Raw genomic sequence first — 26,810 nt, forward strand, 5'->3', positions numbered from 1 at the left:
TGAATTTTTTATATATGTCAAAAAACAGTTCCCACTAGGTATGAAAAAAAATAATTTCTATCACAATGGATAGTGCTCCAACAATGTTACACTAAAAATGTGGATTCCTTGGAATTTTAAGGCAAGAGACTAATGTCTTCCTAATTGCTTTCTTCACAGTATGAAAAGTAATGGTTTAGAATATACACATAAATATTATGAATCATTATTACTTTATGGAACTGTTGAAAGAGGAAACAATGAATTTATTTATGTTTTTTGCCAATGTGCATTGGTTGAATGATGACAGAGTTTTACAAAGATTTACCATACTTTGAACTTTGAGACTTAAGAGAAATACTTGCCAAGTATTTCATAATCAAAATCTCCCCAAATGACAATGTGATTTATGTTTTCTTACCATATCATGCTGCATATGAACAAACAAAACCTGAAACTCCAAGGAAAGGAAAAGCGTTTCTTGTGACCTAGCTAAAAGGGTAGGAACATTTGTTGAAACTGAAACTTTTAATAAGTTAATGAAAATAATTTTACATATTTTCTAGATGAATCAACATAGAAAAAATTCACTGTAATCAAAAGTACTGTAAAAATATGCTTGCAATGAAGAAGTAGGAAATCTTAGTAAAGAAACAGAAACTATAAAAAAGTACTAAAGAAAAATTCTAGAATTGAAAAATGCAATATCTGAAAATAAACATTTGATAGATAAGCTTAACAGCAGAATTGAGAGGACAGAAAAAAGAGTAAGTGAGCAATAGAAATTATCCAATCTGAAAAACTGAAAAAAAAAAAAGGCTGAAGATAAATAACAGAGCCAGTGACCTGTAGGACAATATTAAAAGATTTAACATATGACTACTTGGAACCCCAGAAGGAGAAGTAAGGGCAGAAAAAATATCTGAAGATATAATGGCCAGAGTTTTCTGAAATTTAGTGAAAGGCATGAGTGTACAGATTTCAGAGGCTCAGAGAACCCCAAAAAGGATTAACACAAAGAAAACTATACCAAGGGACATCATGCTCAAACAGCTGAAAACTAAAGGTAATAAGAAAATCTTGAAAGCACAAAGAGGGAAATGACACATTACACACAGAGGAAAAATAATTCAAATGACTTCTCATAACCTATAGAGGCCAGCAGTCAGTGATATAATATCTTTTTAAAAAATATGTAAAACAAAACCCAGGATTCTATAGCAAGAAAAAAAAATCCTTCAGGAACAAAGCATTTCAGTAAAAGAAACAATGAAAATTCACCACCAGCAGACATATACTCCAAGAAGTGCTAAATTAAGTTCTTCAAGCTGAAGGGAAATGATACCAGATAGAAATTTAGATCATTGGGAAGGAATGAAGATTATGTGAAAAGGTAAATATGTGGGTAAATATGAAAGATGATGGTGTTTTTTTTGGTCTTAATTTCTTTAAAAATACTCAAGACTGTTTAAATTTCCAAGTGGAATGGTGATGTGACTTTCTGTGGGCTACTTCTTAATTGCAAAAAACAAAAAAATCCCCAAAAAACTAGTACTGATACAATGGAGAGAGCTGGTGGTCAATACATGAATCAAGAGATCAAACATAGCTTCACTATGTGCCACCTGTTATTTTACAATATTGAGTACACAATATTATCTATGAAGTTATGTCAAAAATGTTTAATCTGAAACCTAATCAAGCCTCTAGACATAACATCCAGTTCAGAATAAATGCGACGGATAGAGAAACAACTTAAGCCCACTCAGAGAAAAATTAGTACAAATACAGAATGTGCAACATTATATGGTTACTTCTCCTGAGTCTTCAAAAAGTTTGTCACAAAACAGGTAGAGGATAAGTGTTTGACCAAAAGAGACTCAATAGCCATAATCATATAAAATATGTGACCTTAGTTTGGTTTTAGGCTTAAAAAAAAAAAGCCAGCACTTTCAAAAGACATTCTTTAAAAAATTGGAGAATTCTGTAAATGGGATGAATATTACAGAATATTATAGGTCTACTGTTGTTTTTTAGGTGACAGTGGCTTAGTGGTCATGTAGAAGATAATCTTTAAATCTAGCAGTTGTATTTTTGAGTTGTATGTTGATTTTTTTTAGAGGTGAAGTGATACCTAAAACATTCACTCAGAAGGCACAGCAAAATTATATATATATAAAATCTATAATATATGTGAATCTGTATATATATATTTTCATGAGAGAGAGATACTAAATATAGGTGGAGGGTAAATAAACCTTCATTGTACCATTGTTGTACCTTTTATGTAAATTTAACATTTTTCAAATACTTGAGGAAACCTTCTCCAAGTCAACATCTGTCTTTTGGCTACCCATTGTTAATCTCTAATTTCCATGAGTTGTAGGGAATGTGGATTGTATGTTATCTGTATTATAGAAATTATTATAAAAAAATTTCTTCAAACCACTTTCCAATTTTTCAACAGCTATATTCTGAATATTCAAAAGCATAGGGTTTCTTACCATTATTAATCTTCAGGGGGATGAGCTTTGAATAAAAAAGTTTCTTGTTTAAAACATTCTATGGGATTTTGTCCAGAATTAATTATCTGAAATGAAATATGGATGAGTGATGATAGATTTTTAAAATATGCTCACAGGGTCTTCCTTCCACATGAATTTATTTATAGTAATACTAGTAATTATCATTAAAGAATGATACAAGATTTAGTAAGCAAATACTCTGTGCCAGATGCCCTTCCAAACAATCATATTTTATGTTAAATAATTTAATCTTTACCATATCGTTAGGTGGTAGAATAGTGATAAATGTTAAAGGATGTGTCATGGCTAAAGGCTTTCTGACTCTCATTACATTAAGACTTTCTCGCCAATGTGAAATCTTTGATGTTGAGTTAGTTGATAGCAACGAGTAAAGGCTTTCCCACATTCCTTACATTTATGTGGCTTCACACCAGTATGAATTCTCTGATGTTGAGCAAGTCGATCGCTACGATTAAAGGCCTTACCACATTCTTTACATTCATAAGGTTTTTCACCAGTATGAATTCTCTTATGTTGAGAAAGACCTGAGATAGAACGGAAGGCCTTCTTACATTCTTTACATATATATGGTTTCAAACCAGTATGGATTGTCTGATGATAAATTAGTTGAGAATTAAGTCTAAAGGTTTTTCCACATTCCTTACATTCATAAGGTTTCTCCCCGGCATGAATTGACTGATGTGTTTTAAGGTCTCCAACACGACTGAAGGCTTTCCCACATTGTTTACATTCATATGGTTTCAAATCACTGTGAATGATCTGATGTTGAATAAGGTAAGAGTGGAGCTTAAAAGTCTTCCCACATTCTTTGCATTCATGGGGCTTCTCGCCAGTATGAATTCTCTGATGCTGTGTAAGTTGAGAGCCTCTACAGAAGGCCTTTCCACATTCCTTACAATCATAGAGTTTCTCGCTACTATGAATTCTCTTATGTTTAAGAAGGCTTGAGCCCCTACTAAAGGCTTTTCCACATTCCTTACATTCATGAGGCTTCTCACCAGTATGACTTCTCTGATGTTCAATAAGCAGATAACTGCGAACAAAGGCCTTTCCACATTGTTTACATTTATATGGTTTCTCACCAGAATGAATTTTCTTATGCTGATAGAGACTTGAACGATGACCAAAGGCCCTTCCACATTCCTTACAAATATAGGGTTTCACACCATGATGAATTTTCTGATGGAGACACATATGTCGGTACAACCTAAAAGTTTCCCCACATTCCTTACATTTGTAGGGTTTCAAACCAATATGAATTTTCTGATGTTCAGTAAGGTGAGAATGACGTCTAAAGGCCTTCCCACATTGCTTACATTCATAGGGTTTCACACCAGTGTGAATTATTTGATGTTGAATAAGCTGGGAATAAAACCTAAAGGCCTTCTCACATCCATTACATTCAAAGGGTTTCAAATCAGTGTGACTTTTTTTATGTCTAATAAAATGCTGGAGAACTATAAAGACCTTTCCACATTCCTTACATTCATAGGGTCTTACACCACTATGGTCTCTCAGATGTTCAATAAGGTGTGAATATTTCCTAAAGCCCTTTCTACATTCCTTACATTCATATGACTTCTCTTTAGTGTGAAGTCTTTGATGTAGAGGAAGGGATATATGTTTCCTGAATATCATGTGATTAAAATATCCCATTTTAGGTTTCTGTTGTCTTTCAAATTTAGTTCTGTTCTGTGAGTCATTTCTGAAAATAAACGCCATAACGTTGAAGGTTTTACTTCTATTCATTGTCTCCCGATGGTATGAATTTACTTCATAACTGCTTTTTTCTGAAGATAATTTGTTGCTCTCACTTGTGAAATCAATGTCTGAAAGAAAATGAGAGAACAAACAAATGCTATTTTTCTTGTACAAGGGGAAATATAGTAAGAAGAATAATAAATTGACAAGTATATCCATTAGAAGTAAAAGGGTCATAAAATTCTAAAAAATGTGATGAAATTTTTTAAAGGCAAGAAGGGCTCAGAAAATTATTAAAGCTAACATGAGAATGTAAAGTTTGTGAATAGGCAAAGAGAAAAATCAGTAGTTCTCATATTTAGTTGTGGATCAGTATTTCCACAGGAATTTCTTACATATACAACCCTTCTCTTTTGAGAGAGTTGAAGCAGAAAAGAATAGCTTTATTTGCTTTGCCAGGCACAGGGGGCAACAGCAGGCTAATGTCCTCAAAACTGTGTGTGCCAACCTGGAGGGGTGTAGTGAGAAGTTTTATAATAATGGTTCAAAGAGGGCGTGATGTATGTATATACTACCCTTTAGATATCCACTGAGACTGAGTGAATCAGAATCTGTGAGTAGGTCCTGGTCATCTACATTTTTAATATTCTCTACCAGATGGCTCTCTATGTAATTTTTTCAATGGTCTGTCTTTATCTTAGAGTGAAACCCAAGCGCATAACCATAAATAAGAAGACTCTGTCTTACTTCTACAAATTCATTTCAAGCCCTTGACATCTTTTCCCCTATATCTGACCACACTGCATCTTTTCAGCTACTAGAAATACTGCAACTTTTCCCATTGCCTGTGGCTTCACACGGATGCTTTACCTTGCAGGAATCCTCTTAGGTGGCTTCTCTAAATGATTGTCTTCAGGTGTTACAAATCACTTCCTCAGAAAGGCTGGCTCTGCTAACTGTAAGTAAATTCATATCCTTTATTCTATATTCCAACATCTAATTCTTTGTCTTCATGATGCTTTTCTCTCGTACATATTTATTGTCTCATTTGTCTTACTATTTATTTTCTTATTCTAAAGCTCAAGTATGAATTCAAAACTTCTTTCAACTACCACTGAAAAACAAGTTCTACCACAAGGTAAGTATTAAATAATGAACTGTAGAATAAAATAGTGAATTAAAAAAGGTAACTTGGATGAAAATCAAGGTAAGTAAGGATAAAAATCAAGGTCAGTGGAGAAGGCAACTGAGTAAAATAATGATCTAGTTTCTGAAAATTATGCAACAGTTACCAACTATCTCTCTCTGACTCTAATCTCTCACACTTTATTGCCTCAGTAGCGGGGCCAAATTAGCCCTAGACTAAAAGCTGTTCTGGACCCAGCTTAATAGAGCTTAAAAGCAAACCATGAAAGGATCAACAAGTCCCATTTACTGAATCCCAGAACAAAGTCCCCCAATCCAGCATTCCAACACAGTAAACGTTGCAATGTCTGGCACCTAATACAAAAATTATCAGGCATGCAAAATAGTAGGAAAATATAACCCTTCCTAGGAGAAAAATCAAGAAAAAGAAACAGAGCAAGGAGTGACACAGATAATAGAATTAGTAGACAAGGATATTTAGAGAGCTATTATAAATATACTCTGTATTTTCAAGTAGCTATTTTCTAGTCATCTCTTACTTTTCTGTAGCTTTATCCTTTGTCAGAATCCACATATAAGAGGTCATGGGGAAAATTTCCCCCAAATTCTTACATGTTCAAACTTTTGCACTTTAATGACAAACCATCCAGGCCTGAATCTTCCAATTTGTGGGAAGGCTCTTGATGACTGATGCAGTTTCTTTAGTGCTTGTGAGAGTTTTCATATTTTCAATTTTTTTCTTGAGTGTTTGTTTTGTAGATTAAAATTTTCTAATAATTTATTTCATTCGATTTTTCAGTTTTTGGCATAATGTTTATCAAAATTAGCATCATATTTTCAAGGTTTCAGGATTTGTAATGAGGCCCCCTTTTTTCTTACATAGATTCACGTTGAGAGAGTTGCACCAATTTTATTAATTCTTTGAAATAACCAAATTTATAGTTTTGACTTGCTCTTTTATATGTTCAGTTTTTATTTCATTAATTTCTGTTCTTTCCTTTATTATTTCCTTTCTTCCACTTTCTTTAAGTCTGTTGTGCTCTTCCTAACTTACCAAATGGATGGTTAGCTTATTAATTGTCAGCATTTCTTCTGGAAATAAAAGATCCATTGGGAGAGTAAATTTAAAATCCAAACAGATAAGAGCCATTAAAGGAGTGGTGAATTAGCCCTGAAGATCTACCACCGCTTTTCCCCTAGAGAAACTCACTGATTCTGAGCACAGTGATAAAAAAGAGGTAGTTGAGTATTACCAAACTGAAAACCAGCACTGACCCAGCTTAATATCTGCTATTCTATCAGACCCAGAGAGGAAAATGTTAAGTTCTCTCTGGCAGAAGATACCACTATCTAGAATCTCTTCAGTTCTTTTGTACACAATGTCCAGCACACGATCACTATTACTAGTAACTTGGAGAGGCATTACCATATGACAAATAACAAGAGGAAAAAACAGAAACAATAGAAGTAGACCCACAGATGATACCAAACAATGAAGGCATACAAGAATTCCAAAATAACTACTGATGGAAGAGTTTAAAAAACAGATGAGGGACTTCCCTGATGGTCCAATGGTAAAGAATCCACCTTCCAATGCAGAGGATGTGGATTCGATACCTGGTTGCGGAACTAAGACCCCACATGCCGCGGGGCAACTAATCCTGCACACCACAACTACTGAGCTCACGTGCCTCAAAGAGAGAGCCCAGGTGCCGCAAACTACAGAGCCCATGCGCCCTGGAGCCCATGTGACACAACTAGAGAAGAGAAAACTTGCACACCACAACTAGAGAGAAGCCCGCACGCCACAACGAAGAGCCTGCACGCAACTAAGACCCGATGCAGCCAACATAAGAAAAATAAAATAAATTAAATTTAAAAAAAAACAGGGACTTCTCTGGTGGTCCAGTGGTTAAGAATCTGCCTTCCAATGCAGAGGACATGGGTTTGATCCCTGGTCAGGGATCTAAGATCCCACATGCCGAGGGGCAACTAAGCCCACATGCTGCAACTACTGAGCCTGCTCACTCTGGAGCCCACACACCACAACTAGGGTGAAGCCTGCTCGCCTCAATGAAGAGCCCGCATGCTGCAATGAAAGATCCCACATGCTGAAACTAAGACCTGACACAGGCAAAAATAAATAAATAAGAATAAATAATTAAAACATAAAAAATAGTAATAAAAAGACAGTAAATAAAAGAATTGCAACAGGTAACTGGAAGTTATAAAAGACAATCAAAGTGAATTTCTAGAGAGAGAAGTTCTCAAAAGATCTAACATAGGTATAACTGGAGAGAACGGTCAAGTATTGTCCAAAAACTGAACAAAGACACTTCTGAGTAGAATCTATCAAATTACTGAAAGCCAACATTCTCACTGCTATAACAGAAAATACTCAAAAAGATAATGATCTTGACTCATTCTACCACTGTAAAAATTACAAAGTCTCATCTGTAATAAAGAGAAAACCAGGACTCTATGTTACCTGTTCTCCATGTAGGTGGATTGGCAATTAAAATAGAATATTTATTGACATTATGAAAATACACACAATTTGACATTTGTTTTCTTTGCCAGTAGTTATGCAGAAAATTCCCAGAATTCAATCCTTTGGTCATTTAGAAAAAGCAACTGCAGGATGGATCAGAAGGAGGTAGGAAGGTAAATGAAGGACAGAGAAGATTTAGGTGCTGTCATGCTGCGAAGCAACTAAGCCCATGCGCCACAACTACTGAGCCTGCACTCTAGAGCCTGTGAGCCACAACTACTGAGCCCGCGTGCCACAACTACTGAAGCCCGTGCACCTAGAGCTCATGCTCCACAAGAGAAGCCACCACAATGAGAAGCCTGCGTACTGCAACGAAGAGTAGCCCCTGCTCGCCACAACTAGAAAAAGCCCACATGCAGCAACGAAGACCCAATGCAGCCATAAATAAATAAATAAAATTTTAAAAAAGATTTAGGTGCTGAATGAGGTGCTTATTTCAATCTAACAAAGCCCAAAATAGTCCTTTGAGAATATGGAAATTTCGCTAGTTTCTTAGCACAGAGCATAAAATATACAGTAGAAAAAGTGGATATTCCAGATAGCAGATTCTACATTACTTCAGGCAGATGTCCTTACCCAGTGATATCAAGTTAGTATAATTCTCCAACATCACATCTCTGTACAAGTTCCTCTGATCTGAGTTTAGGCATTCCCACTCTTCCTGAGAGAAGTCTATGGCAACATCACTGAATGTCAGTGGCACCTGAAATGATAAATTCATGTATTATTTGTAAAAGTAGAAAAAAAATTTCAAGATGGAATATTGAGTTGCAGTAGGGGGTGATATATAAAAACAAGTAGGCTGAAGTTAAAGATCATGACATGGGTAGATCAGAATAAATAATAAATAAATTAGCATATCTGAAGTAGATTCCCTACCCAATCTTGAAGAATCCTGTTGGAGCACAAAACATTTAATTTTAATTTTCAAAATTTTCTTTAACCTCTTCCCCACAGTTCAGTATTATCCACCAGATGTGGTTCTCATCTTCCCTTTCTACAATCCCTTACTGAACTTCTGGTTCTTGAGTTAGAACACACTAATGTAGAATGATCCAGAACAACACTGAGTGACTCAAGCCAAGCAATCTCTCTTCCCCTACAAAATGGGCCTCAGAACCCTATTCACTTCTCAGTGATTCCTTAGCCAGAACCCCTCCTCTCTGTAGGCAGGCACCAATCCCATTTCAACCCAAACCTAAAAGCTTTTCAAAGCTGAGATCTCATCTAACACTGAGACTGAGACCATTCGAAACCAAATTCTCCCTTATCTACCTGGAAAACTATGGAGAAAGTTCTCCCTCTTCTGGTCAAAGAGGACCACCATTTCTATACAATGAAACTACAAACCTAACAAGGGAAGCTAAAATACTTCCTTCAAGGTACTTCACCCCTTTACTGCTCCAACACTGCTCTCGAGAGAAGACTGAACATATAGAAGAGGAATAACTCATTTGATGAAAAACTGAAAAATCAGTTTGAAAAAAGGGAGCAAATAGGGAGGACACCATCCTTCTCTGTAAAGGCAGCAACTGTGAAACAGGCTGAGATACAGCTTTCCTAGGAAGGAGGTTTTGGGATAAAGAATGAAAATATTATCTGAATTAAAATTGTAATATTTCAGGAAGGAGAGACATCCACTTACCCGGCCCATGGTTTTAGAACTGCCAATCATCCTCAGAAGCTGAGTCCAGAGAAGCCAGAGCTGAGGGAGGAAAAAGAAGCCTTGAAACCCAATGTAGCTCAGAACTCCCAAAATTAAGGTAAGAGAGCCTCTCTTTTTTCTTCGTTATTCCTGTTTCTCGCCATCCTTGCCCACTCTCTGCCCTCCCAAACACATAAACACATGTCAGGGGATATGAGACAGAGTCCAGACAAACTCAAACCCTTTCCTGTGTCTGGGAAACAAGCCTCACAAGCGTGGATACAGAGCAGAGGCTCTCTTGAACCAAAGCCAGATCCAGACACGCCCCTCTGGCCTATTTCTCATTCTGATCATGCCAGATGTACCCAGCTTGGGTTGTCCAGTCACACTAAGCGGATCCTCCCCAATTCAGCCCTACCTTCCAGGGTTGAGACCAGGCCATACAACACAAACTTCAACAACCTTCATGTCCTCAAGGTGGACCTGGACTCTGCCAGACAAAAGGCAGAAAACAGGGACTTCCCTGGTGGCGCAGTGGTTAAGAATCCACCTGCCAGTGCAGGGGACATGGATTCGAGCCCTGGTTTGGGAAGATCCCACATGCCGTGGAGTAACTAAGCCCGTGAGCCACAACTACTGAGCCTGTGTTCTAGAGCCCTCGAGCCACAACTACTGAGCCCACGTGCCACGACTACTGAAGCCCATGTGCCTAAAGCCCGTGCTCTACAACAAGAGAAGCCACCGCAATGAAGAGTAGCCCCCACTTGGTGCAACTAGAGAAAGCCTGCGCGCAGCAAAGAAGACCCAATGCAGCCAAAAATAGAAAGAAATAAATTTTTTAAAAAGGCAGAAAAGAGTAGGGACCAACTTGGAAAACTTGACCACCATAAAACTGTCTGCCCACGTGAAGCCAGAACTTGACTCCAAGGTCCTCTGGGCTGACCAACCTGGATTTCCCTATCAGGATCCACTTTGCTTGCTGGCATGAATCACTGCCACCCAGTACTCACAGGGAGATGTGAATTCATACTCACTAAAGCCATACAGTAATACATAGATATTTGTAACCTTCTATGTGATAGCTGCGCTATACACATTAACATTTAATCCTGAAATGTACTTATTAACTCAATTCAACACATGAGGAAATAAAAGCTCAAAGAAGTAAAGGTATTTTCCCATATCACAAACTATAAGTAGAAGTGGTGTTTTCAATCACATTTCTATAATTATAAAGTCAACTTTTTTTTGAACTGTTGTCTCTGACACCCAGATTTTTTGTTTCATTATATGAAACCTGAACATAAATAATTAAGACAGCACCTGTCAAAAGATTTACTAAAGAGATGTTTTAAAGCAACAAAGATAGTACAATTTTACAGGTATTCAACTGTCAGATTTTAAAAGTTGATGATACACCACATATTAGTAAGGCTGTAGGGAAAAGAGCATTCTCATGCTGTCCTATAAACCTGTGAAAACCTAGTGCAATTGAGACATGTATGAAAAATTGTGCATAAGAAGAATTTAACGATGAAAGGCCGTTTCTGAGACTTCACCTAAAGGAAATAACTGTAAGATGTGCCTAGAGATGTATAAAGGAATATGATGATAGACACTAGTTAAAATGAAAAAAAAAAAACGCTGGAGAAAAATCTAAATGTACTTAGATGGGTAGTTAATTCAATAAAGTGTATTCATTCATATAATGGAAAATGAAATAGATACTGAAAATGATTGCGCAGATCACTGGTTCTCAATAGGGGGTGATCCTACCCCCCAGGGCACATTTGGCAATGTCTGGAGACATATTTGTTTGTCAAAATGTGTGGAGGGGTGCTACTGTAACTAGTGGGTGGAGATCAGGGATGGTGCTGACCATCCTACAAGGCATAGGAAAGCCCCCCACCACAGCTAAGAATTATCTGGTCAAAAATATCAACAGTGCTAAGGTTGAGAAACCCTGACATAGACTTATTAAAGGAAGATAACGTAATCCAGAGTCTCTATAATATATTATCAACAATGCCAGTATATGATAAAACTTACGAAAAATGCAAAGAAACAGGAAAGTTACTGATAATCAAGAGAAAAATCTCAATAGAAATAAACCCAAAGATGATCCAGACAATGGAGCTAGTAGACAAGGACTTGAAGATATTATGATTAACATGCTAAAGAAAATAGAGGAAAAGATGGACAAAATGGAATGCAAAACGGAGTATATCAATAGAGATTTAGTAGAATCATAAAAAAGAGACCCACATGAACATTTTATAGTTATAAAAATATAATATCAAAAATTTTAAATGTATTGGATGGATTTAACAGCAGAAAATGGTATTAATTAACATAAAGTCAAATTAACAATAATCTTATGCAGAGAGGAAAAGAAAGAACAGAGCTGAATGTAAGAGAAGTACAAGAAACAGACAAAATGTGGAATTGAACACCTAAAAGAAATAGAACAGAAAATTGATTTGAAGAAATAATGGACAAAATCATTCCAAATCTCATGAAATACCTTGATACATAAATCAAAAAGCTCAGCAAACCCAACCAGATAAAATAAGGAAATTCTTACCCAGGCATATCATAGCCAAATTGTTGAAAAACAAAATTGAAAAACATATCTTGAAAGTATGTAGTTTAAAAAAGACATCAGTTATAAATAAACAACAACAAAAATAGTTCTTATCTCAACAGAAACTTTAGCGGCCTGAAAAATGGAATCGTATCTTCAAAGTGCTGAAAGAAAAACCCCTGACAACTCTGAATCTTATGCCTGGAGAATATATCTTTCAGAAATGAAGGTAAAATAAAGATTTTTTTGAACAGAAGCTGAGAGAATTTCTGATCAACAGACCCACAATACAAGAAATAGTAAAGGACAGCAGTCAGGCTAAAGGAAAATAATCCTAGATGGAAGCATGAATGTGCCAAAAAGCAATGAACAGCTGTGGACAAGTAAATATATGACTGATATGACTAAACAAATGGACTGTTTAAAGGAACCAAAACTAGAATGCTTTGTGAAGATTGTATTACTGGAAGAAGGAATGACAATATCAGCATAAATGGATTTAAACTATTGAAATGTTCTTATGTTATTTGATATGTGGTTAAAAAACCCTACTTTTTTTTTTTTTTTCTCAGCTGTGCCATGCAGCATGCAGGATCTTAGCTCCCTAATCAGGGATCGAACCCGTGCCCCCTGCATTTCGAGTGGAGAGTCTTAACCACTGGACCGCCAGGGAAGTCCCCTAAAAACCATATTTTAAAGAAGACTGTATTAAAGATGCACCCTATATGGGGAAATATGTATACATATAGCTGATTCACTTTGTTATACAGCAGAAACTAACACAACATTGTAAAGCGATTACATTCCAATAAAGATGTTAAAAAAAAAGATGCATCCTATAATAGCTCAGGTAACTACTAAAAGAATTATACAGAGATGCACAACTAAAATTGCTAATAGAGGAGATTAAATGGAATAATGAAAACTACCTGATTAATTCAAAAGAAGGCAGGAAAGGAGGAATAAAGAAATGAAGAATAAATGGGATAAACAGAAAACATATAGCAAGATGGCATATTTAAACCAAACTATATCAGTAACTGTAATAAAATGTGAATGGACTAAACATTGCAATTAAAAACTAAGATTTTCAGATTAAATTAAAAACAGGATCAATTACACTGCTTATAAGAAACATACTTTAAAGACACAGATATGTTAAAAGTAAGAGTGGAAAAGTATATTAGTAATTAGAAGCACACTGGTATATTAACAACAGATAAATAGACTTAAATGCAAGAAGTATTATAAGTAATAAAGAGATATTTCCTACAATTCAACAAGAATATAACAGTTATCCTACATTCCTTATACTCCTAATAAGATAGCTTCAAAAGCAAAAGTCAACAGAATTAAAGGACAAGTTTATAATTAACTTTAGAGATTTTTTATACCCTCCATTGGTAACTGATAACAGGAAGAGAAAAAAAATCAACAAGGCCATAGCAGGTTGAACAGGAATAACCAAAATGACCCAATTGAACATTATACTCCCAAAATACAGACTACACATTCTTTGCATATTTTTCAGAATATTCTGGGCCATAAAATAAGTATCTATAAACTTCAAAGGATTAATATCAAAGAATGTATATTTTGGAACTCAAAAACAGGTATTTCTCAAATGTTTCCAAATATAAAAATTCACTTGAAATAAGTACAGGTCAAAGAATAAATCATAATGGAAACTAGAACATATTTGGAGCTAAATGATAATAAAAGTATGGCATAACAGAGCTTGTGAGATGCAGTCAAACCAATGTTTACAATGATATTTTTAGTTTTAAATATATATTTTTTGTTTTTGTTTTGTTTTTACAAATGCTGCAGATAAATGCCATTCATTATCTAATCACCACTGGTAAATACTAGGTGTACTAAAGACATTGACATAGTAAATCAATTAGTAGTGAAATTATTATGAAACTCCTTTGTCAAATTACTACAATGCCAAATAAACCCATAATTTATTTTCTCCCAGTAGATAGCATGAGCATTTATAATGATTGCCCACTTATTATTTTCCTTTCTTATTACTCTTTGATCCCCTTCACCCAAACATAAATTTATGTTTTATAAAAGTAGTATGGTTAAAAATCAATGATCTACCTTTGGAAGCTAGAAAAGGGAAAGCAAATTAAGCCTACAGAAAGTAAAACATACTAAAATGAGTGGCATAAAAAACCCAGATCTATAACAGAGAAAAACCAATAAAGCCAAAAGTTATTTCATTGAAGAGATAAGATTAATAAACCTCTAGCTATACTGTTCAAGGAAAAAATTGCCAATATCAGGACTATAAAAGGAGATATCACTACATATATTATAGACATTATTAAATTGATAACAGAATTTTATGAACAACTCTACGACAATAAACTTGAAAATGTAGAAGAAATTTTAAAATTTCTTGAAAACAATTCAATGAAACTGATATAAAAAATGGAAAATCTGAATATTGTTATATTTATTAAAGAAATTAAATCTATATTAATTAAGGACCTTCCCATAAAATGTCAGGCCCAGAGGCTTCAGTGGCAAATTCTCCAAACAGTTAAGGAATTAAAAATGCCAGTCAAACTCAATATCTTCTAGAAAACAAATAAAAATGGACCATGTCTTGAGGCCCTCATAATTGTGATATCAAAACCTGACAATGACATTACAAGAAAAGAAAACTACAATATATCTCTATCATGAACACAGATGCAAGTATATTAAATAAAATATTAGCAAGGAGAGGCCAGTGATATATATGTCCAAGAGATTTATTCTCAAAATGCAAAGTCACTTTATTTTTAAGAAGCAATCAATATAATCTTCAAACTTTAAATAATAAAGGAGAAAAACCATTCAATCATTTCATTACATGCAGAAAAACCATTTGATAATATTCAACATCAGTTCATGATAAAAATTCTCAGCCAACTAGGAATAGAACTTCTTTAATTTGTTAAAGGGGATCTACAGAATAAAACTGAGAGGTAAAATATGGACTAATGTCTTGAGTTCAGGAATAAGGCAAGGATCTCCACTTTTACCACTTCCATTTAACTTTGTATTTGAAGACCTATCCAATACCATAAGAGAAAAAAGTGAAATGAAAGGTATGAAGATTGGAAGGAAGGAGGTAAATCCATATTTATTTGCAGATAACATGATTTTGTACATAGAAAAAAATTTTCAATCCTACAGACTATTAGAATACATGAATTTATTAGAAAGTTTGTTGAATAAAAGGTCACAGTATAAAACAATTATAGTAAAGCAAAGCTATTGAAAAATGAGATTTTAAAAATCCCAACAGTTCATAAAAAACATGAAAAATATAAAACACTTTGGAATGAATCTAACAAAAGAGGTGCAAGACTTTTAGACTGAAAACAACAAAACATTAAGGAAAGAAGTTAAAGAAGAATTAAATAAATGGAAACATATTTCATGTTCATGAATTGGAGGAATCTATTTTAAGATGACCACTTCTCTCTAAATTGATCTACTGATTCAATGCATCTCTAAACAATATCAGCAGCTTTTTTTTAGAACATTAAGAAAATCATTCTAAAATTATATGGAAATGCTAAGAATCCAGAACAGTCAGGGCAATTTTGAAGAACAAAGTTGTCGAATGTACATTACCAGATATCAAGACATAATATAAAGCTACTGTAATTAAAACAGCAGGACTGACACAGGATTGACAAACAGACCAACAGAATAGACAGTCCAGAAAGAGCCCTGTACATATATAGTCACATTTTTTTAACAATAAAAGTCTGACTTAGAGCAGAAAAGATAGTCTTTTCAACAAATGATGCCTGAGCAATTGGCAATCTGTGTGGAAAGAATGGTTTTGACCCTGATCCCACCACATATACAGATGTAAATTCAAGATGGATCATAGGCCTAAATGTGAAAGCTAAAGCAATAAATTTTCTGTAAGAAGAAACAGGAAAATATCTTCATGATCTTGGGGTAGGCAAAATTTTCTCTTTTTTTTGGTTTAATTTTTATTTCCACTTACTTTAGACTTAGAGAAAAGTTGCAAGAGTAGTACAGTTTCCTATATACCGCTCAAACTAATTTGAACATCTTACATAGGACAATGGTCAAAACCAGGACATTAACATTGGTACAGTACTACAAATGGCATATCTTATTCAAATATCACCAGTTTTTCCCACTAATGTCATTTTTCTTTTCCAGGATTCTATACATGATCCCACACTGCATTGAGCTGTTATTTCTCCTCAGTCTCTTCCAATCTCCACAGTCTTTCTTATGGTAATAGCTTTCAACTACTACCATAACAAATCACCACAAATTTAGCTTAAAACAACACACATTTATTATCTCACAGTTTCTGTGAACTTGGAGTCTGGACAGTTTCGATAGATGGTCTCCTCATGCTGGTCTTATAAGCTGCAAACAAGGTATCAGCTGGGCTGTGTTCTCATTCAGAGGCTCAAGTGGGGAAGAATCCACTTTCAATTTCATTCAGATTGTTGGCAGAATTCATACGCTTGCGGCTGGATGACTGAGGGCCTCAACTTTTTGCTGGCTGTCAGCTGGAGAATGACCTCAGGTCCTAGAGGGTGCCTGCAATTTCTTGCAAGGGCTTGTCCAACACTGCCTTACTTCATCAAGCCCACGAGCAGAGTCTCTAGCTCCAGTATGCTATGATGGAGTCTTTTTTTGTTTTGTTTTTGGTTTTTTTTGGCCGTGCCTCGCAGCACGTGGGATCTTAGTTCCATGACCAGGGATCAAACCCACGTCCCCTGCAGTGTAAGTGCAGAGTCTTAACCACTGGACCACCAGGAAAGTCCCTATGATGGAGTCTTATGTGACATAATGTAACCATAGTAGCGACACCCCTTTACTTTTGCCGTATAAAGTAACCTAATCACAGGACTGACATCCCCTCATCAATTTTCTATTGGTTAGAAACAAGTCACAGGTCCTGCTTGCACTCCAATGGAGGGGGATTATACAATGGCATAGACACCAGCAGGCAGGAATCATGGCGGTCACCCTAAAGTCTGTCTATCACACCTAATTCATGACCTCTTCACTTCGGAGGAGTACAAATCATTTAAGTTATCAAACGTCCCTCCACTTGGTTTGTCTGATGTTTCACAATTGGAATGAGGCTCTGCATTTTTGGGAGTACCACAGTGATGCTCTGTCCTTCTCATTGTATGACATGAAAGGGCTCATGATGTCAATACTTTATCACTGATGATGTTAACCTTGATCACTTGGTGAAACTGCTTTCTGATGGGTTTCCCCACTAGAAAAGTACTACCTTTCCCTCTGTTGTTAATAAATATCGTGGGTGATGGGGAATCCTCTGACACTATGCAAACCCTTTTTCTCTTCAAACTTTCACCCTCTAGTTTTAGCATCTACCAGTGGATCTCGTCTGAAACAACGATTACTGTGGTGTTTGCCTAATGGCCATTTTCCATGTCCCTCTTTCCTTCTACACTTAACAACTGGAATTCTACCATAAGGAAGATCTGTCCCTTCTTCCCCAGGAAAAGATGTTTTAAACAGAACAAAAATGCGATAGCCATAAAAGAAAAAGATTGTTAAATGAGCTCAGTTAAAATTAAGAATATCTCTTCATTATAAGATATCATTAAGAAAGTGAATAAGAAGTTACAGGCTAATAGGAGATATTCCCTTTCTCTGTCTGTCTGTCTCTCTCTCTCTCTACACACACACACACATACACACACACACACACACAGGTTTATATACACACACAAAGGACTTGTATTCAAAATATATCTAAAATTCCTACAACTCAATAGGAAAAGGAACAAAAGCCAGGCTAAAAAATGGACAAAAGATTTGAATAGACAGTTCATCAGAGTATGTCAAAATGGGCAGTATCATATGAAAAGATGCTCACATTATTTATCAAAAAAATACAAATTAAAATCACAATGAGATACTCCTACACATGCAACAGAATGGTTAAATTTAAAATGATTGACGATATCAAGTATTGGCCAGTTTGAGAAGTAACTAGACCTTGCATACATTGCAGTCGGAGTGTAAATTAAGTTAACCACTTCCACCCCCAGGTATATTCCCAGGAAAAACAAGAACATGTGTCCACAAAAAGACTTGTCCAAGAATTTTCATAGAAGGTTTATTCATAATAGTCAAATATTGGAAACAACTCATCATCATAAGAATGAATAAACAAATTGTGGTAAGGTCATACAATGGAATACTACACAACACTTGGGTTGGGGTAACCTACTGATTCACAAAACAACACGTACGAATCTCAAAAGTTCAGTTTTGGACAAAAAGCAGCAGAGACAAGAGATTCCATTTATATGAAGTTCAAGAACAGGCAAATCTCATCTTGAGTGATAGAAGTCAGTATAATGTTTACTTCTTGTGGGGGAGGGTTCGTTCTAACTGGGACAGGACATAAGCACATCTTCCAGGAGGGGATAGAAATGCTTTATTTCTTGATTTGGGTGGTGTTTTCAAATGTAAAGATTCATTAAGCTATATGCACAGCTAAGATATGTATACTTTATTATATATATTTCCATGAAAAAATGATAGAGACCTTTATTTGATGATAATGGGTAAAACCATTATATTTCAAAATGTTACCCTGTTATGACAAGTAAAATAACATGTATGAATATATGCATGTGCATTGAGGGATGGATAAAAAAATTTGGAGTAAAATGTTTACAGTAGTCTCTTCGTTTTGAGCTTTTCTGTACTTTCTGAATTACTGTATGAGAATGTATTACTTCTATAATAAAAATTATAATAGAGCTAATCACTCTCTTTGAGATTGGAGGGTGAAATAAAAGATGAATATGGTGATATTTGGGGTATGATGATGAGGCCTTTTTTTTCTCCAAGGGCTTAAAGTCTCTGAGTTGATTGTCTCATACTGGAATATCAAGGTTCTGTGTCATCAGTCATGAACTTTGATATTCCATAGTTTTCCCTTTTCTGGATTCCCCTGACTCACCTGGACAAATCCTCTTGTCACTACACTCTCCACCTACTAGGCCTGGACTCCTTGTTCCAATTCAGGAATTACACCTGGCTTGGAAACAGAAAAACCTGCACATAAAAGAAATAGAACTTAGGCATGCTGCAGCTCTCAACAAATCCAGACACAGTCCTGTGGTGTAGGGGCGGGGAAGTCCCACATAAGAAAGGCCAAAGGAAAGCCATTCACGGAACCAGGGTGATGAGGCCTCAAGGAAAATAGAGTAGAACAGTCACTTAAATCTCAAATCCCTCAGAAATTCAAACACTTCAACCTCCCTAGAGGGTCACATTAAGGGAAGAAAAAAGCCCCAGAGATCACATTTTGAATTTAAAGATTTGATCATAAAGACTCTGCTTCTATGATTTTTCAGTATCACATCCTTATACAAGTTCTTCTGAGACAGTACAGTTATCACTAGAAACTGTTGCCACATTCCCAAACGTCACTACCCCTGAAGTTACAAAGCCCTAAGTTCCCATATGGCCTGAGAAATTGGAAGAAGTGAAGTTGATCAAGATATAGAATTGGTACAGCATGGAGAGCAGGCGTGTTCAGCATTCTAAACTCAGCAACAGCTGATGTGTCCATGTAATGAAATATTAAAGTCATTAAATGCTAAGTTTGAGAAACTGTTAAGGGAATGAAAATATTCAAAATATCATGTCAGTATAAAAATTAGGTTACAAAGACCAAAAGCTCAATTAAAAAGTGGGCAAAGAATCTGAACTGACGTTTCTCCAAAGAAGACATACAAATGGCCAGTAAGTATGTGAAAAGACCCTCAATATCATAAGTCAACAGGGAAATGCAAATCAAAACCACAAGACCCACTTCATACCCACTAGGATGGCTATAATAAAAAGGAAAGATAATAACAGGCATTGGTGAAAATGTGGAGAAATTGGAACCCTCACATGTGGCTGTTGGGAATGTAAAATGGTACAGACATTTTGGTAAACAATCTGACAGTTCCTCAAACGAGTTACCATATGACCTGGCAATTCCACTCCTAAATGTATACCTAAGAGAAACAAAAATATATGTCTACCCAAAAACCTGTACACAAATGCTCCTGTCAGCATTATTCATAATAGCTAAGAAGCAGAAACAACTCAAATGTCCATCAACTGATGAATGGATAAATAAAACATGGTATATCCATACAATGGAATGTTATTCAGCCTTAAAAAAGAAGAGGGCTTCCCTGGTGGCGCAGTGGTTGAGAGTTCGCCTGCTGATGCAGGGGACACAGGTTCGTGCTCCGGTCCAGGAAGATCCCACATACCGCGGAGCGGCTGGGCCCATGAGCCATGGCCGCTGAGCTGGCGCATCCCGCAACAGGAGAGGCCACAACAGTGAGAGGCCAGCGTACCACAAAAAAAAAAAAAAAAAAAAAAAGAAGAAACTTCCGACACATGCTACAACATGGATGAATCTATGTGAATCACAGTGAAAACATTATGGTAATTCAAAGAAGCTGGTCACAGAAGACCACATATTGTGTGATTCTAGTTCTACAAAATGTCCAGAGGGGCAAATTAATAGAGACAGAAGGTAGGTAAGTGGTTCACCATGGCTGGGGCAGTTGCAGGAAATGGGGAGTGACTGCTGATGGGAATAGGGTTTCTCTTTAGGGTGATGAAAATGTTCTAAAGTTGACTGTGGTGATGGTTTCACAAGCCTGTGAATATATTAAATGTATAAAATTGTACACTTCAAGTAGCTGAATGGTGTGGTATGTGAACTGCATCTCAATAACATTGTTAAAAAACAGGTTACGAATGCACAAAATCATACAAATAGAAAATACGATTATATTTATAAAAATATATGTACTTATCAATACATATAGAAAAAGTGACAGAAATCAATAAATAGAAAAATATATATAAATGTATGTACCTATTTATTAACATTGCTTATTTGTGTGTCATAGCCTTGGTTTTCTTCCTTTTCCTAAATGTATATTTCAGAAAATTTTAAACAATAGCCATTCCTTAATTTCACACACATACACACACAGATATGTTTTTTATCTTTTAAAGGAGCAACCTCTTCTCCAGAGAGGTGGAAAAAAATCTAACCTCTTCCTCCCCCCTTTAATATCCCTGAACCTGAAGATAAAGCCTAGTACACTCTATAACAAAGGTTCTCAAAATTTTATCTCTGGGAACTTATCAGAAATGCAGATTCTCAGCTCCATCCCAGACCCACTGAATTAGAAATTCTGAGGCTGGGGCCCAGCAAACTGTATTTGAACAAGCCCTGCAGGTGATTCTGATGCAGCTTACATTTGAGAACGAATGCTGTTCTAAAAACAGTTCCTGTGTTTTTACTGAAAAGTTTTACTTCATTTCCATCAGTTCCCAGTACTTGAACCAACCCTAATTTGTTTGTCTATAGAAATGTATGTCTGTGTAAACTGGAGGCTATGATGTTTTGTATACATTAATGGTAGTCTCAATGCTGCTTCCTATTATATATTCCTGATTGATAGATTTATTTTGCTTCTGAACCTGTCCTCCTAGCTAAGATGTCCTGCATACAGTTGTCGCATTTACTGTCACTATGCATTTAACATCACTAGAATAAAAACGCTAAGGTGTAAAATCCATTTTTCTTCACAGAGTTCTCATAATTTGATCATATTCTGGCAGTGCTGCTATAAACAAAATGATGTCTCTTCCTATCAACTCCTGAGGCAGGTCACCTGAATTTCTCCAGTGGCATTTCAGATCCTCTATCTTACTTATTCCTATCCTGATTTCTTTTTTTTTTAAATTTTATTTATTTTTTATACAGCAGGTTCTTATTAGTTATCTGTTTTATACATATTAGTGTATATATGTCAATCCCAATCTCTCAATTCATCCCACCCCCCTTTCCCCCCTTGATGTCCATACATTTGTTCTTTACATCTGTGTCTCCATTTCTGCCTTGCAAACCGGTTCATCTGTACCATTTTTCTTGATTCCACATATATGCATTAACATATGATACTTGTTTTTCCTCTTTCTGACTTACTTCACTCTGTATGACAGTCTCTAGGTCCACTGATTTCATTTTTTTACTGGATAACAAGTCATTTGAGGATAGCAACTATATCTTCTTGTCATTGTGTTCCAATGAATACAAGCATAAATATCTGGTATTTGACTCAAATTTCAAAACCAGAAATTTATCCTTAGGTATGACTATAATAGAACATAAAGATCTATGCATAATGATGTTCATTATAGACTAATTTAATTTTTAGTCAAAAATAGAAATATAATAGCTAACAGTAGGCCACAGGTTAAATAAATTATGGAGAGAAGGGCTTGGGGACCCTGACGGGGTGATTCCTCTGCATGGCCATATGATTTACAGATATGTCAGTACCAGGCAGGACATTTCAGCTGAAGGAAAAGAAGGATTACATGCCTTTAAAGTTAAAGTGTGTTTTATGAATAATGAGGAAACACCAACTCACCTGAACTTAAACTTCTAGTTGTGTAACAAAAATTCTTTCCTCTCTCAGGATCCTTTTTTTTCCGAGACAGGCTGCACTGGGAACAGAGAAGGCAATCATGAGACATCAGGATTTTCTTGGAGAGCACATTCACTTACAAAATACCCTCCCTCCATGACCATACCCCTTTACCCAGTCCACCACAAACAACCAAATGGGAGTAGGAAGGAGACTGGGACAGCGTTGACCTTTCCCAGTGTGAGAGAGGCCCCGTCACTGATGTCTAGGGTGGAATCTGTCTAATTCACAGCAGGTTCCTGGGGCCAGAGTTTTGGAAATGCTGTGGTTGTGAAACATAGCTGGCCCCTCGGAACTTTCTAAGGGGACCCTCCCAGGAGGGTATCCTACTCCTGGGACCTTATCAGGTCTTCCCAGAAGCCTGTCTTGGGGCCGCATCCAGCTTCAGAAAATCTCATCTCATGATCAATTGCTGGGATCCTCCATTCTTCCATTCTAAAGCTCAGAATCTGGCTTCCCTCCTTTATCTGCGCCAGACCCCAAATGGCTGTGAGAGGAGAGGGCTGAGGAATCAGCGAAGTCTAGAGCCAAGAGTTCCAGTGACAACCCACATGGCCACACAACTCTCGCTCATCCATAAGCCACGCAGTTAAATAAGCACAATCGCCCAGTTAAATAATGACACACAAACGCACACATTGTCACGGAGACACGTCTACACCTACACACACACACACACACACACAAATATCTCAACAGGCATACAAATCTTCTCTGCTGCTCACGCAGACACGAGCCTGAGACTCGAGGCCCGAGAAGATGCGTCCGCGCCCAGAGCGTCCTTGCCTTGAGCGCCTGTCACCCCCACCGCGGGTCCCAGTCCAGCTGCAGTGAGAGACTATAGAAGCTTCCGCCCATTCTTATCTTTGGATACGATCTACTCACCACGTAGGGACCACAGCTGCTCGGCCACCGGAAGAGGATGCAGGGACCGAGGTTGATGCGAGCCCGGTGGCTTCTGGGAAATGCAGTCCACCCGGAACTGTCCTGGCGCCGGGAGTGCGCGGTGTTCCGAGTGCGCAGGCGCAGGCGTGTGGCGGCACGCGGCGGAGGTTGACCCGACCTCGGGAGGACTGTGCCTTCAGGTAGACCTGCGTACGTGGAAAAGGCGAGTGGAATATGAGCCCAGACTGTAGCAGTCCGAGCAGGCGCTTGGGGACTTAAGAGCCTCAAACCTGCGTGCAGCAGGAGGAGGAGGAGTCGGTGGTGGGCTCTTGGGTACGGTGGTTACCTACGTGTGAGTTGTGAGGACAGGACTTTAGTCTTTCACCTTACGCCCAGGTAGCATCATCACCTGGAGTAGCGCCAGGAGCACAGCTGGCATTAAGTATGCATTTGTTTTAAAGAAAGAACGCCTGGGCGTGTGTAGATGTGTTCGCGTTTTCATGCTGTATGATGTTGTGGGACCCATTGTGTGTCTGTAACCATGTATGGGATTGTTTCTGTTTGGTTTGTTTCGTAGAGTGTGGATGTGAAAATGGTTTGTGTTTCAGATTTTGAGATATTATAAAACTTGTTAAGCACACTTCCTCCCCGCTCCTCCATCCCCACCCCGAAATTCCTCCTGCCCAGTAACTTGCCTTTCTTTCCATAAAAGGCCGAGTCTGGCTGACTTTTGCCGAAGACACATACTAGCAGGGCTGACTCATCCATTAGACACAGAAGGCAAAATGCCTAGGGCCCACAATACTTTTAGGGGCCTACAAAAATGTCTTTTAAAATCAGAAGTAAACATTAATTTTTGGTCAAAGAAAATGTTTAATTCAAAGAAACTCCATTTATTATTATTACTATACCTAAACAATCGTAAAATACTATTATTTTTATTTTCTGTTTTTTTGGAAGAAGGGGCCAACAAAGGTCATAATGCAGCCCTGCACCTTAGCCAAATCAAATCAGATTTCAATCCAGCCTTCTTCCTCTCTCAACTCCCCAGTGGGACTTGTGAAAACAGCACTGTACCCGCTGACCTTAGGTGAAACTGCGGTGAACTCTGACCTTCCCTCATGTGAGCCCTCCATGGCCCCAGTGGAGAGTGGAACATTTCTTTTCCCAGCTCTCTGGGCAGCTTGAAAGGAAGTTTGAACGTATTTTAATCTCCTAATAAAACTTTATTTCCCAGACTCTTCTAAAATAAACATTAAAAAGTTTGAGTACTTTTGTGACTATGTGTGGAATTATATAATATGATGCACTATTTGAGGCCTGTGAGATTATGACTTTAGTTATGAGATTGTATGTTTTTATCTGTGAGTATGACTTAAAATTTACTTGACTTTTTTGCTTTTCTTACGTGTGCATTCTGTGGATATTGTGAATGTGGATCATGTGAACAGGCTTACTGAGTGAGAAACTACATGACTCCGAGATGGATATGTGGGATTTTGATTATATGAATATAGAACCCTGTGATATTATGACTGTATATGTTTGTGAGTGACTAGGCCGCCTTACTCTTCTCAACAATGAAAGAGAAATGTTGCACCTTTTTGTGGCAATAACTTTAAGAATTGGGTAAAAGGATTTGCTATTTATTTGGCAAATCATTTGGATATTTTATGTTCAGTCAGACAGATTTTTTAAGAAGAATCCAAATCAATATATCTTTTCAAATAAGAATTCAGAGTCCTATGCTGTATATGCAAACGGTTGCCACTTTTGTGTCCATGTTACACTACCAGGGGTAAGCTTTCATTCTTCTGTGCTGTGAAGGAATTTTTAGTGGATAAGTTTGGAAAGCCCTGGACTAAAAACCGAATTATTTACACTTGGAGAGTCAGAGAAGAAGGACCAGGGAGTCATGACCTGAATTCTATGTCAAGCAACATTGTTACTTCGTTTTCTGAAGAGAAAACTGTGACTCAGAGAAGACACACTTAAGACCATTCAATTTGTCCACCAGAGAGCTACTTGCCAAACTTCAAATTATAGGTAATTAATACATTGTTTTATCAATATATATATTCCAATGAAATACAAAATTATAGTACTATTTCCTATGTAAGACCTTATTGCTGTTAAAATATGGCAACTATGAATGGGAGAGTGGTCATTGTCAGTGATAATAGTTATATCTTTGGTGTTCCCATTCTTCACATTGATTATTTATTTATTTTAAAAATAAATTTATTTATTTTATTTTATTTTTAGCTGTGTTGGGTCTTTGTTGCTGCGCGCAGGCTTTTCTCTGGTTGCGGCGAGTGGGGGCTACTCTTCATTGCAGTGTGCAGGCTTCTCATTGTGGTGGCTTCTTTTGTTGTGGAGCACAGAGTCTAGGTGCACAGGCTTCAGTAGTTGTGGCACACAGGCTCAGTAGTTGTGACTCGCAGGCTCTAGAGTGCAGGCTCAGTAGTTGTGGCACACAGGCTTAGTTGCTCCGTGGCATGTGGGATCTTCCTGGACCAGGGCTCGAACCCGTGTCTCCTGCATTGGCAGGCTGATTCTTAACCACTGTGCCACCAGAGGAGCCCCTCATTGATTTTTTTAAATTATATTTCCTTCCACTTTTAATAAAATACTAAATACTTCAGTATGCATCTCCTAAAAATAAGGGTATATGTACTTCTAAATAAACTCCTAATGGAATTCCAGGACAGAGGTTATATACATTTTTTAGAATCCTTCCACAAGAGAACTTTGCAAGAACAGTTAAGTAATATAAGCAGAGAAATGGAGACCCTAGGAAAGATTCCAGAGGAAATGCTAGACACTCATGTTCATAGCCACATTATTCACAGTAGCCAAAAACTGGAAGCAACCCAAGTGTTCATTGATGGATGAACAGGAAAACAAAATGGGACATATACATATGATGGATTATATTATTTAGCCTTAAAAAGATGAAATTCTGACACATGCTATAACTTGGATGAATCTATAGGACATTATACTAAGTGAAACAAGCCCATCACAAAAAGATGAATACTGTATGATTCCACTTATATGAGGTACCTAGAGTAGTCACATATATAGAGACACAAAGTAGAGTGGTAGTTTCCAGGTCTGTGAGAAGGAGGAATGAGAAGTTATTATTTAATGGACATATTCTCAGTTTTGCAACATAAAACGGGTTCTGGAGATGGATGGT

The 26,810-nt window shown here is 36.9% G+C and overlaps 2 protein-coding genes and 1 long non-coding RNA gene across 11 annotated transcripts in view; 2 read left to right on the top strand and 1 right to left on the bottom strand.

Annotated features, from left to right (window-relative positions):
* Positions 1-784: 784 nt before the first annotated feature.
* Positions 785-23,688, bottom strand: ZNF404 (zinc finger protein 404). Of its 3 annotated transcripts, XM_033430811.2 has the most exons (6): positions 23,609-23,688; positions 22,667-22,737; positions 19,168-19,262; positions 9,569-9,628; positions 8,500-8,626; positions 785-4,354 (listed from the first exon to the last, which is right to left on the bottom strand). In XM_033430811.2, the coding sequence occupies exons 4-6, from the start codon at positions 9,596-9,598 to the stop codon at positions 2,832-2,834; spliced, it is 1,680 nt and encodes a 559-aa protein (XP_033286702.1). In that variant the 5' UTR covers positions 9,599-9,628; positions 19,168-19,262; positions 22,667-22,737; positions 23,609-23,688; the 3' UTR covers positions 785-2,831. The 3 variants fall into 3 exon arrangements, with proteins under 3 accessions (XP_033286702.1, XP_033286701.1, XP_049559847.1); XM_033430810.2 differs by lacking the exon at positions 19,168-19,262; XM_049703890.1 differs by lacking the exons at positions 19,168-19,262; positions 22,667-22,737; positions 23,609-23,688 and having other exon boundaries at positions 9,569-9,701.
* LOC125962765 (uncharacterized) lies at positions 4,349-19,018 on the top strand. The gene is made up of 4 exons (XR_007474481.1): positions 4,349-5,184; positions 5,306-5,364; positions 9,548-9,686; positions 12,725-19,018. It is a non-coding gene; the product is annotated as an uncharacterized LOC125962765 (long non-coding RNA).
* LOC101273534 (zinc finger protein 227) overlaps positions 23,651-26,810 on the top strand; it is a 99,942-nt gene continuing 96,782 nt past the window's right edge. For 2 of the 7 annotated variants that reach the window (XM_049703885.1, XM_049703886.1), the window contains exon 1: positions 23,651-25,654. The gene's annotated coding sequence lies outside the window, so the exon portion shown is untranslated. The remainder of the gene's footprint in view (positions 25,655-26,810) is intronic. The other 5 variants (XM_049703873.1, XM_049703879.1, XM_049703888.1 and 2 more) reach the window with 4 other exon arrangements.

This window comes from Orcinus orca, chromosome 20 (assembly GCF_937001465.1).
Source record: "Orcinus orca chromosome 20, mOrcOrc1.1, whole genome shotgun sequence".
In the NCBI taxonomy this organism is placed as follows: domain Eukaryota; kingdom Metazoa; phylum Chordata; class Mammalia; order Artiodactyla; family Delphinidae; genus Orcinus; species Orcinus orca.

Excerpts from the sequence above, each read along its gene's own strand:
- ZNF404 (XM_033430810.2), bottom strand. The coding sequence starts at position 9,598 with ATGATTGGCAGTTCTAAAACCATGGGCCGG. Across the intron at positions 8,627-9,568 it reads GTTCTAAAACCATGGGCCGG|GTGCCACTGACATTCAGTGA; the intron begins GTAAGTGGATGT and ends TTATCATTTCAG. Across the intron at positions 4,355-8,499 it reads TACTAACTTGATATCACTGG|ACATTGATTTCACAAGTGAG; the intron begins GTAAGGACATCT and ends ATTTTCTTTCAG.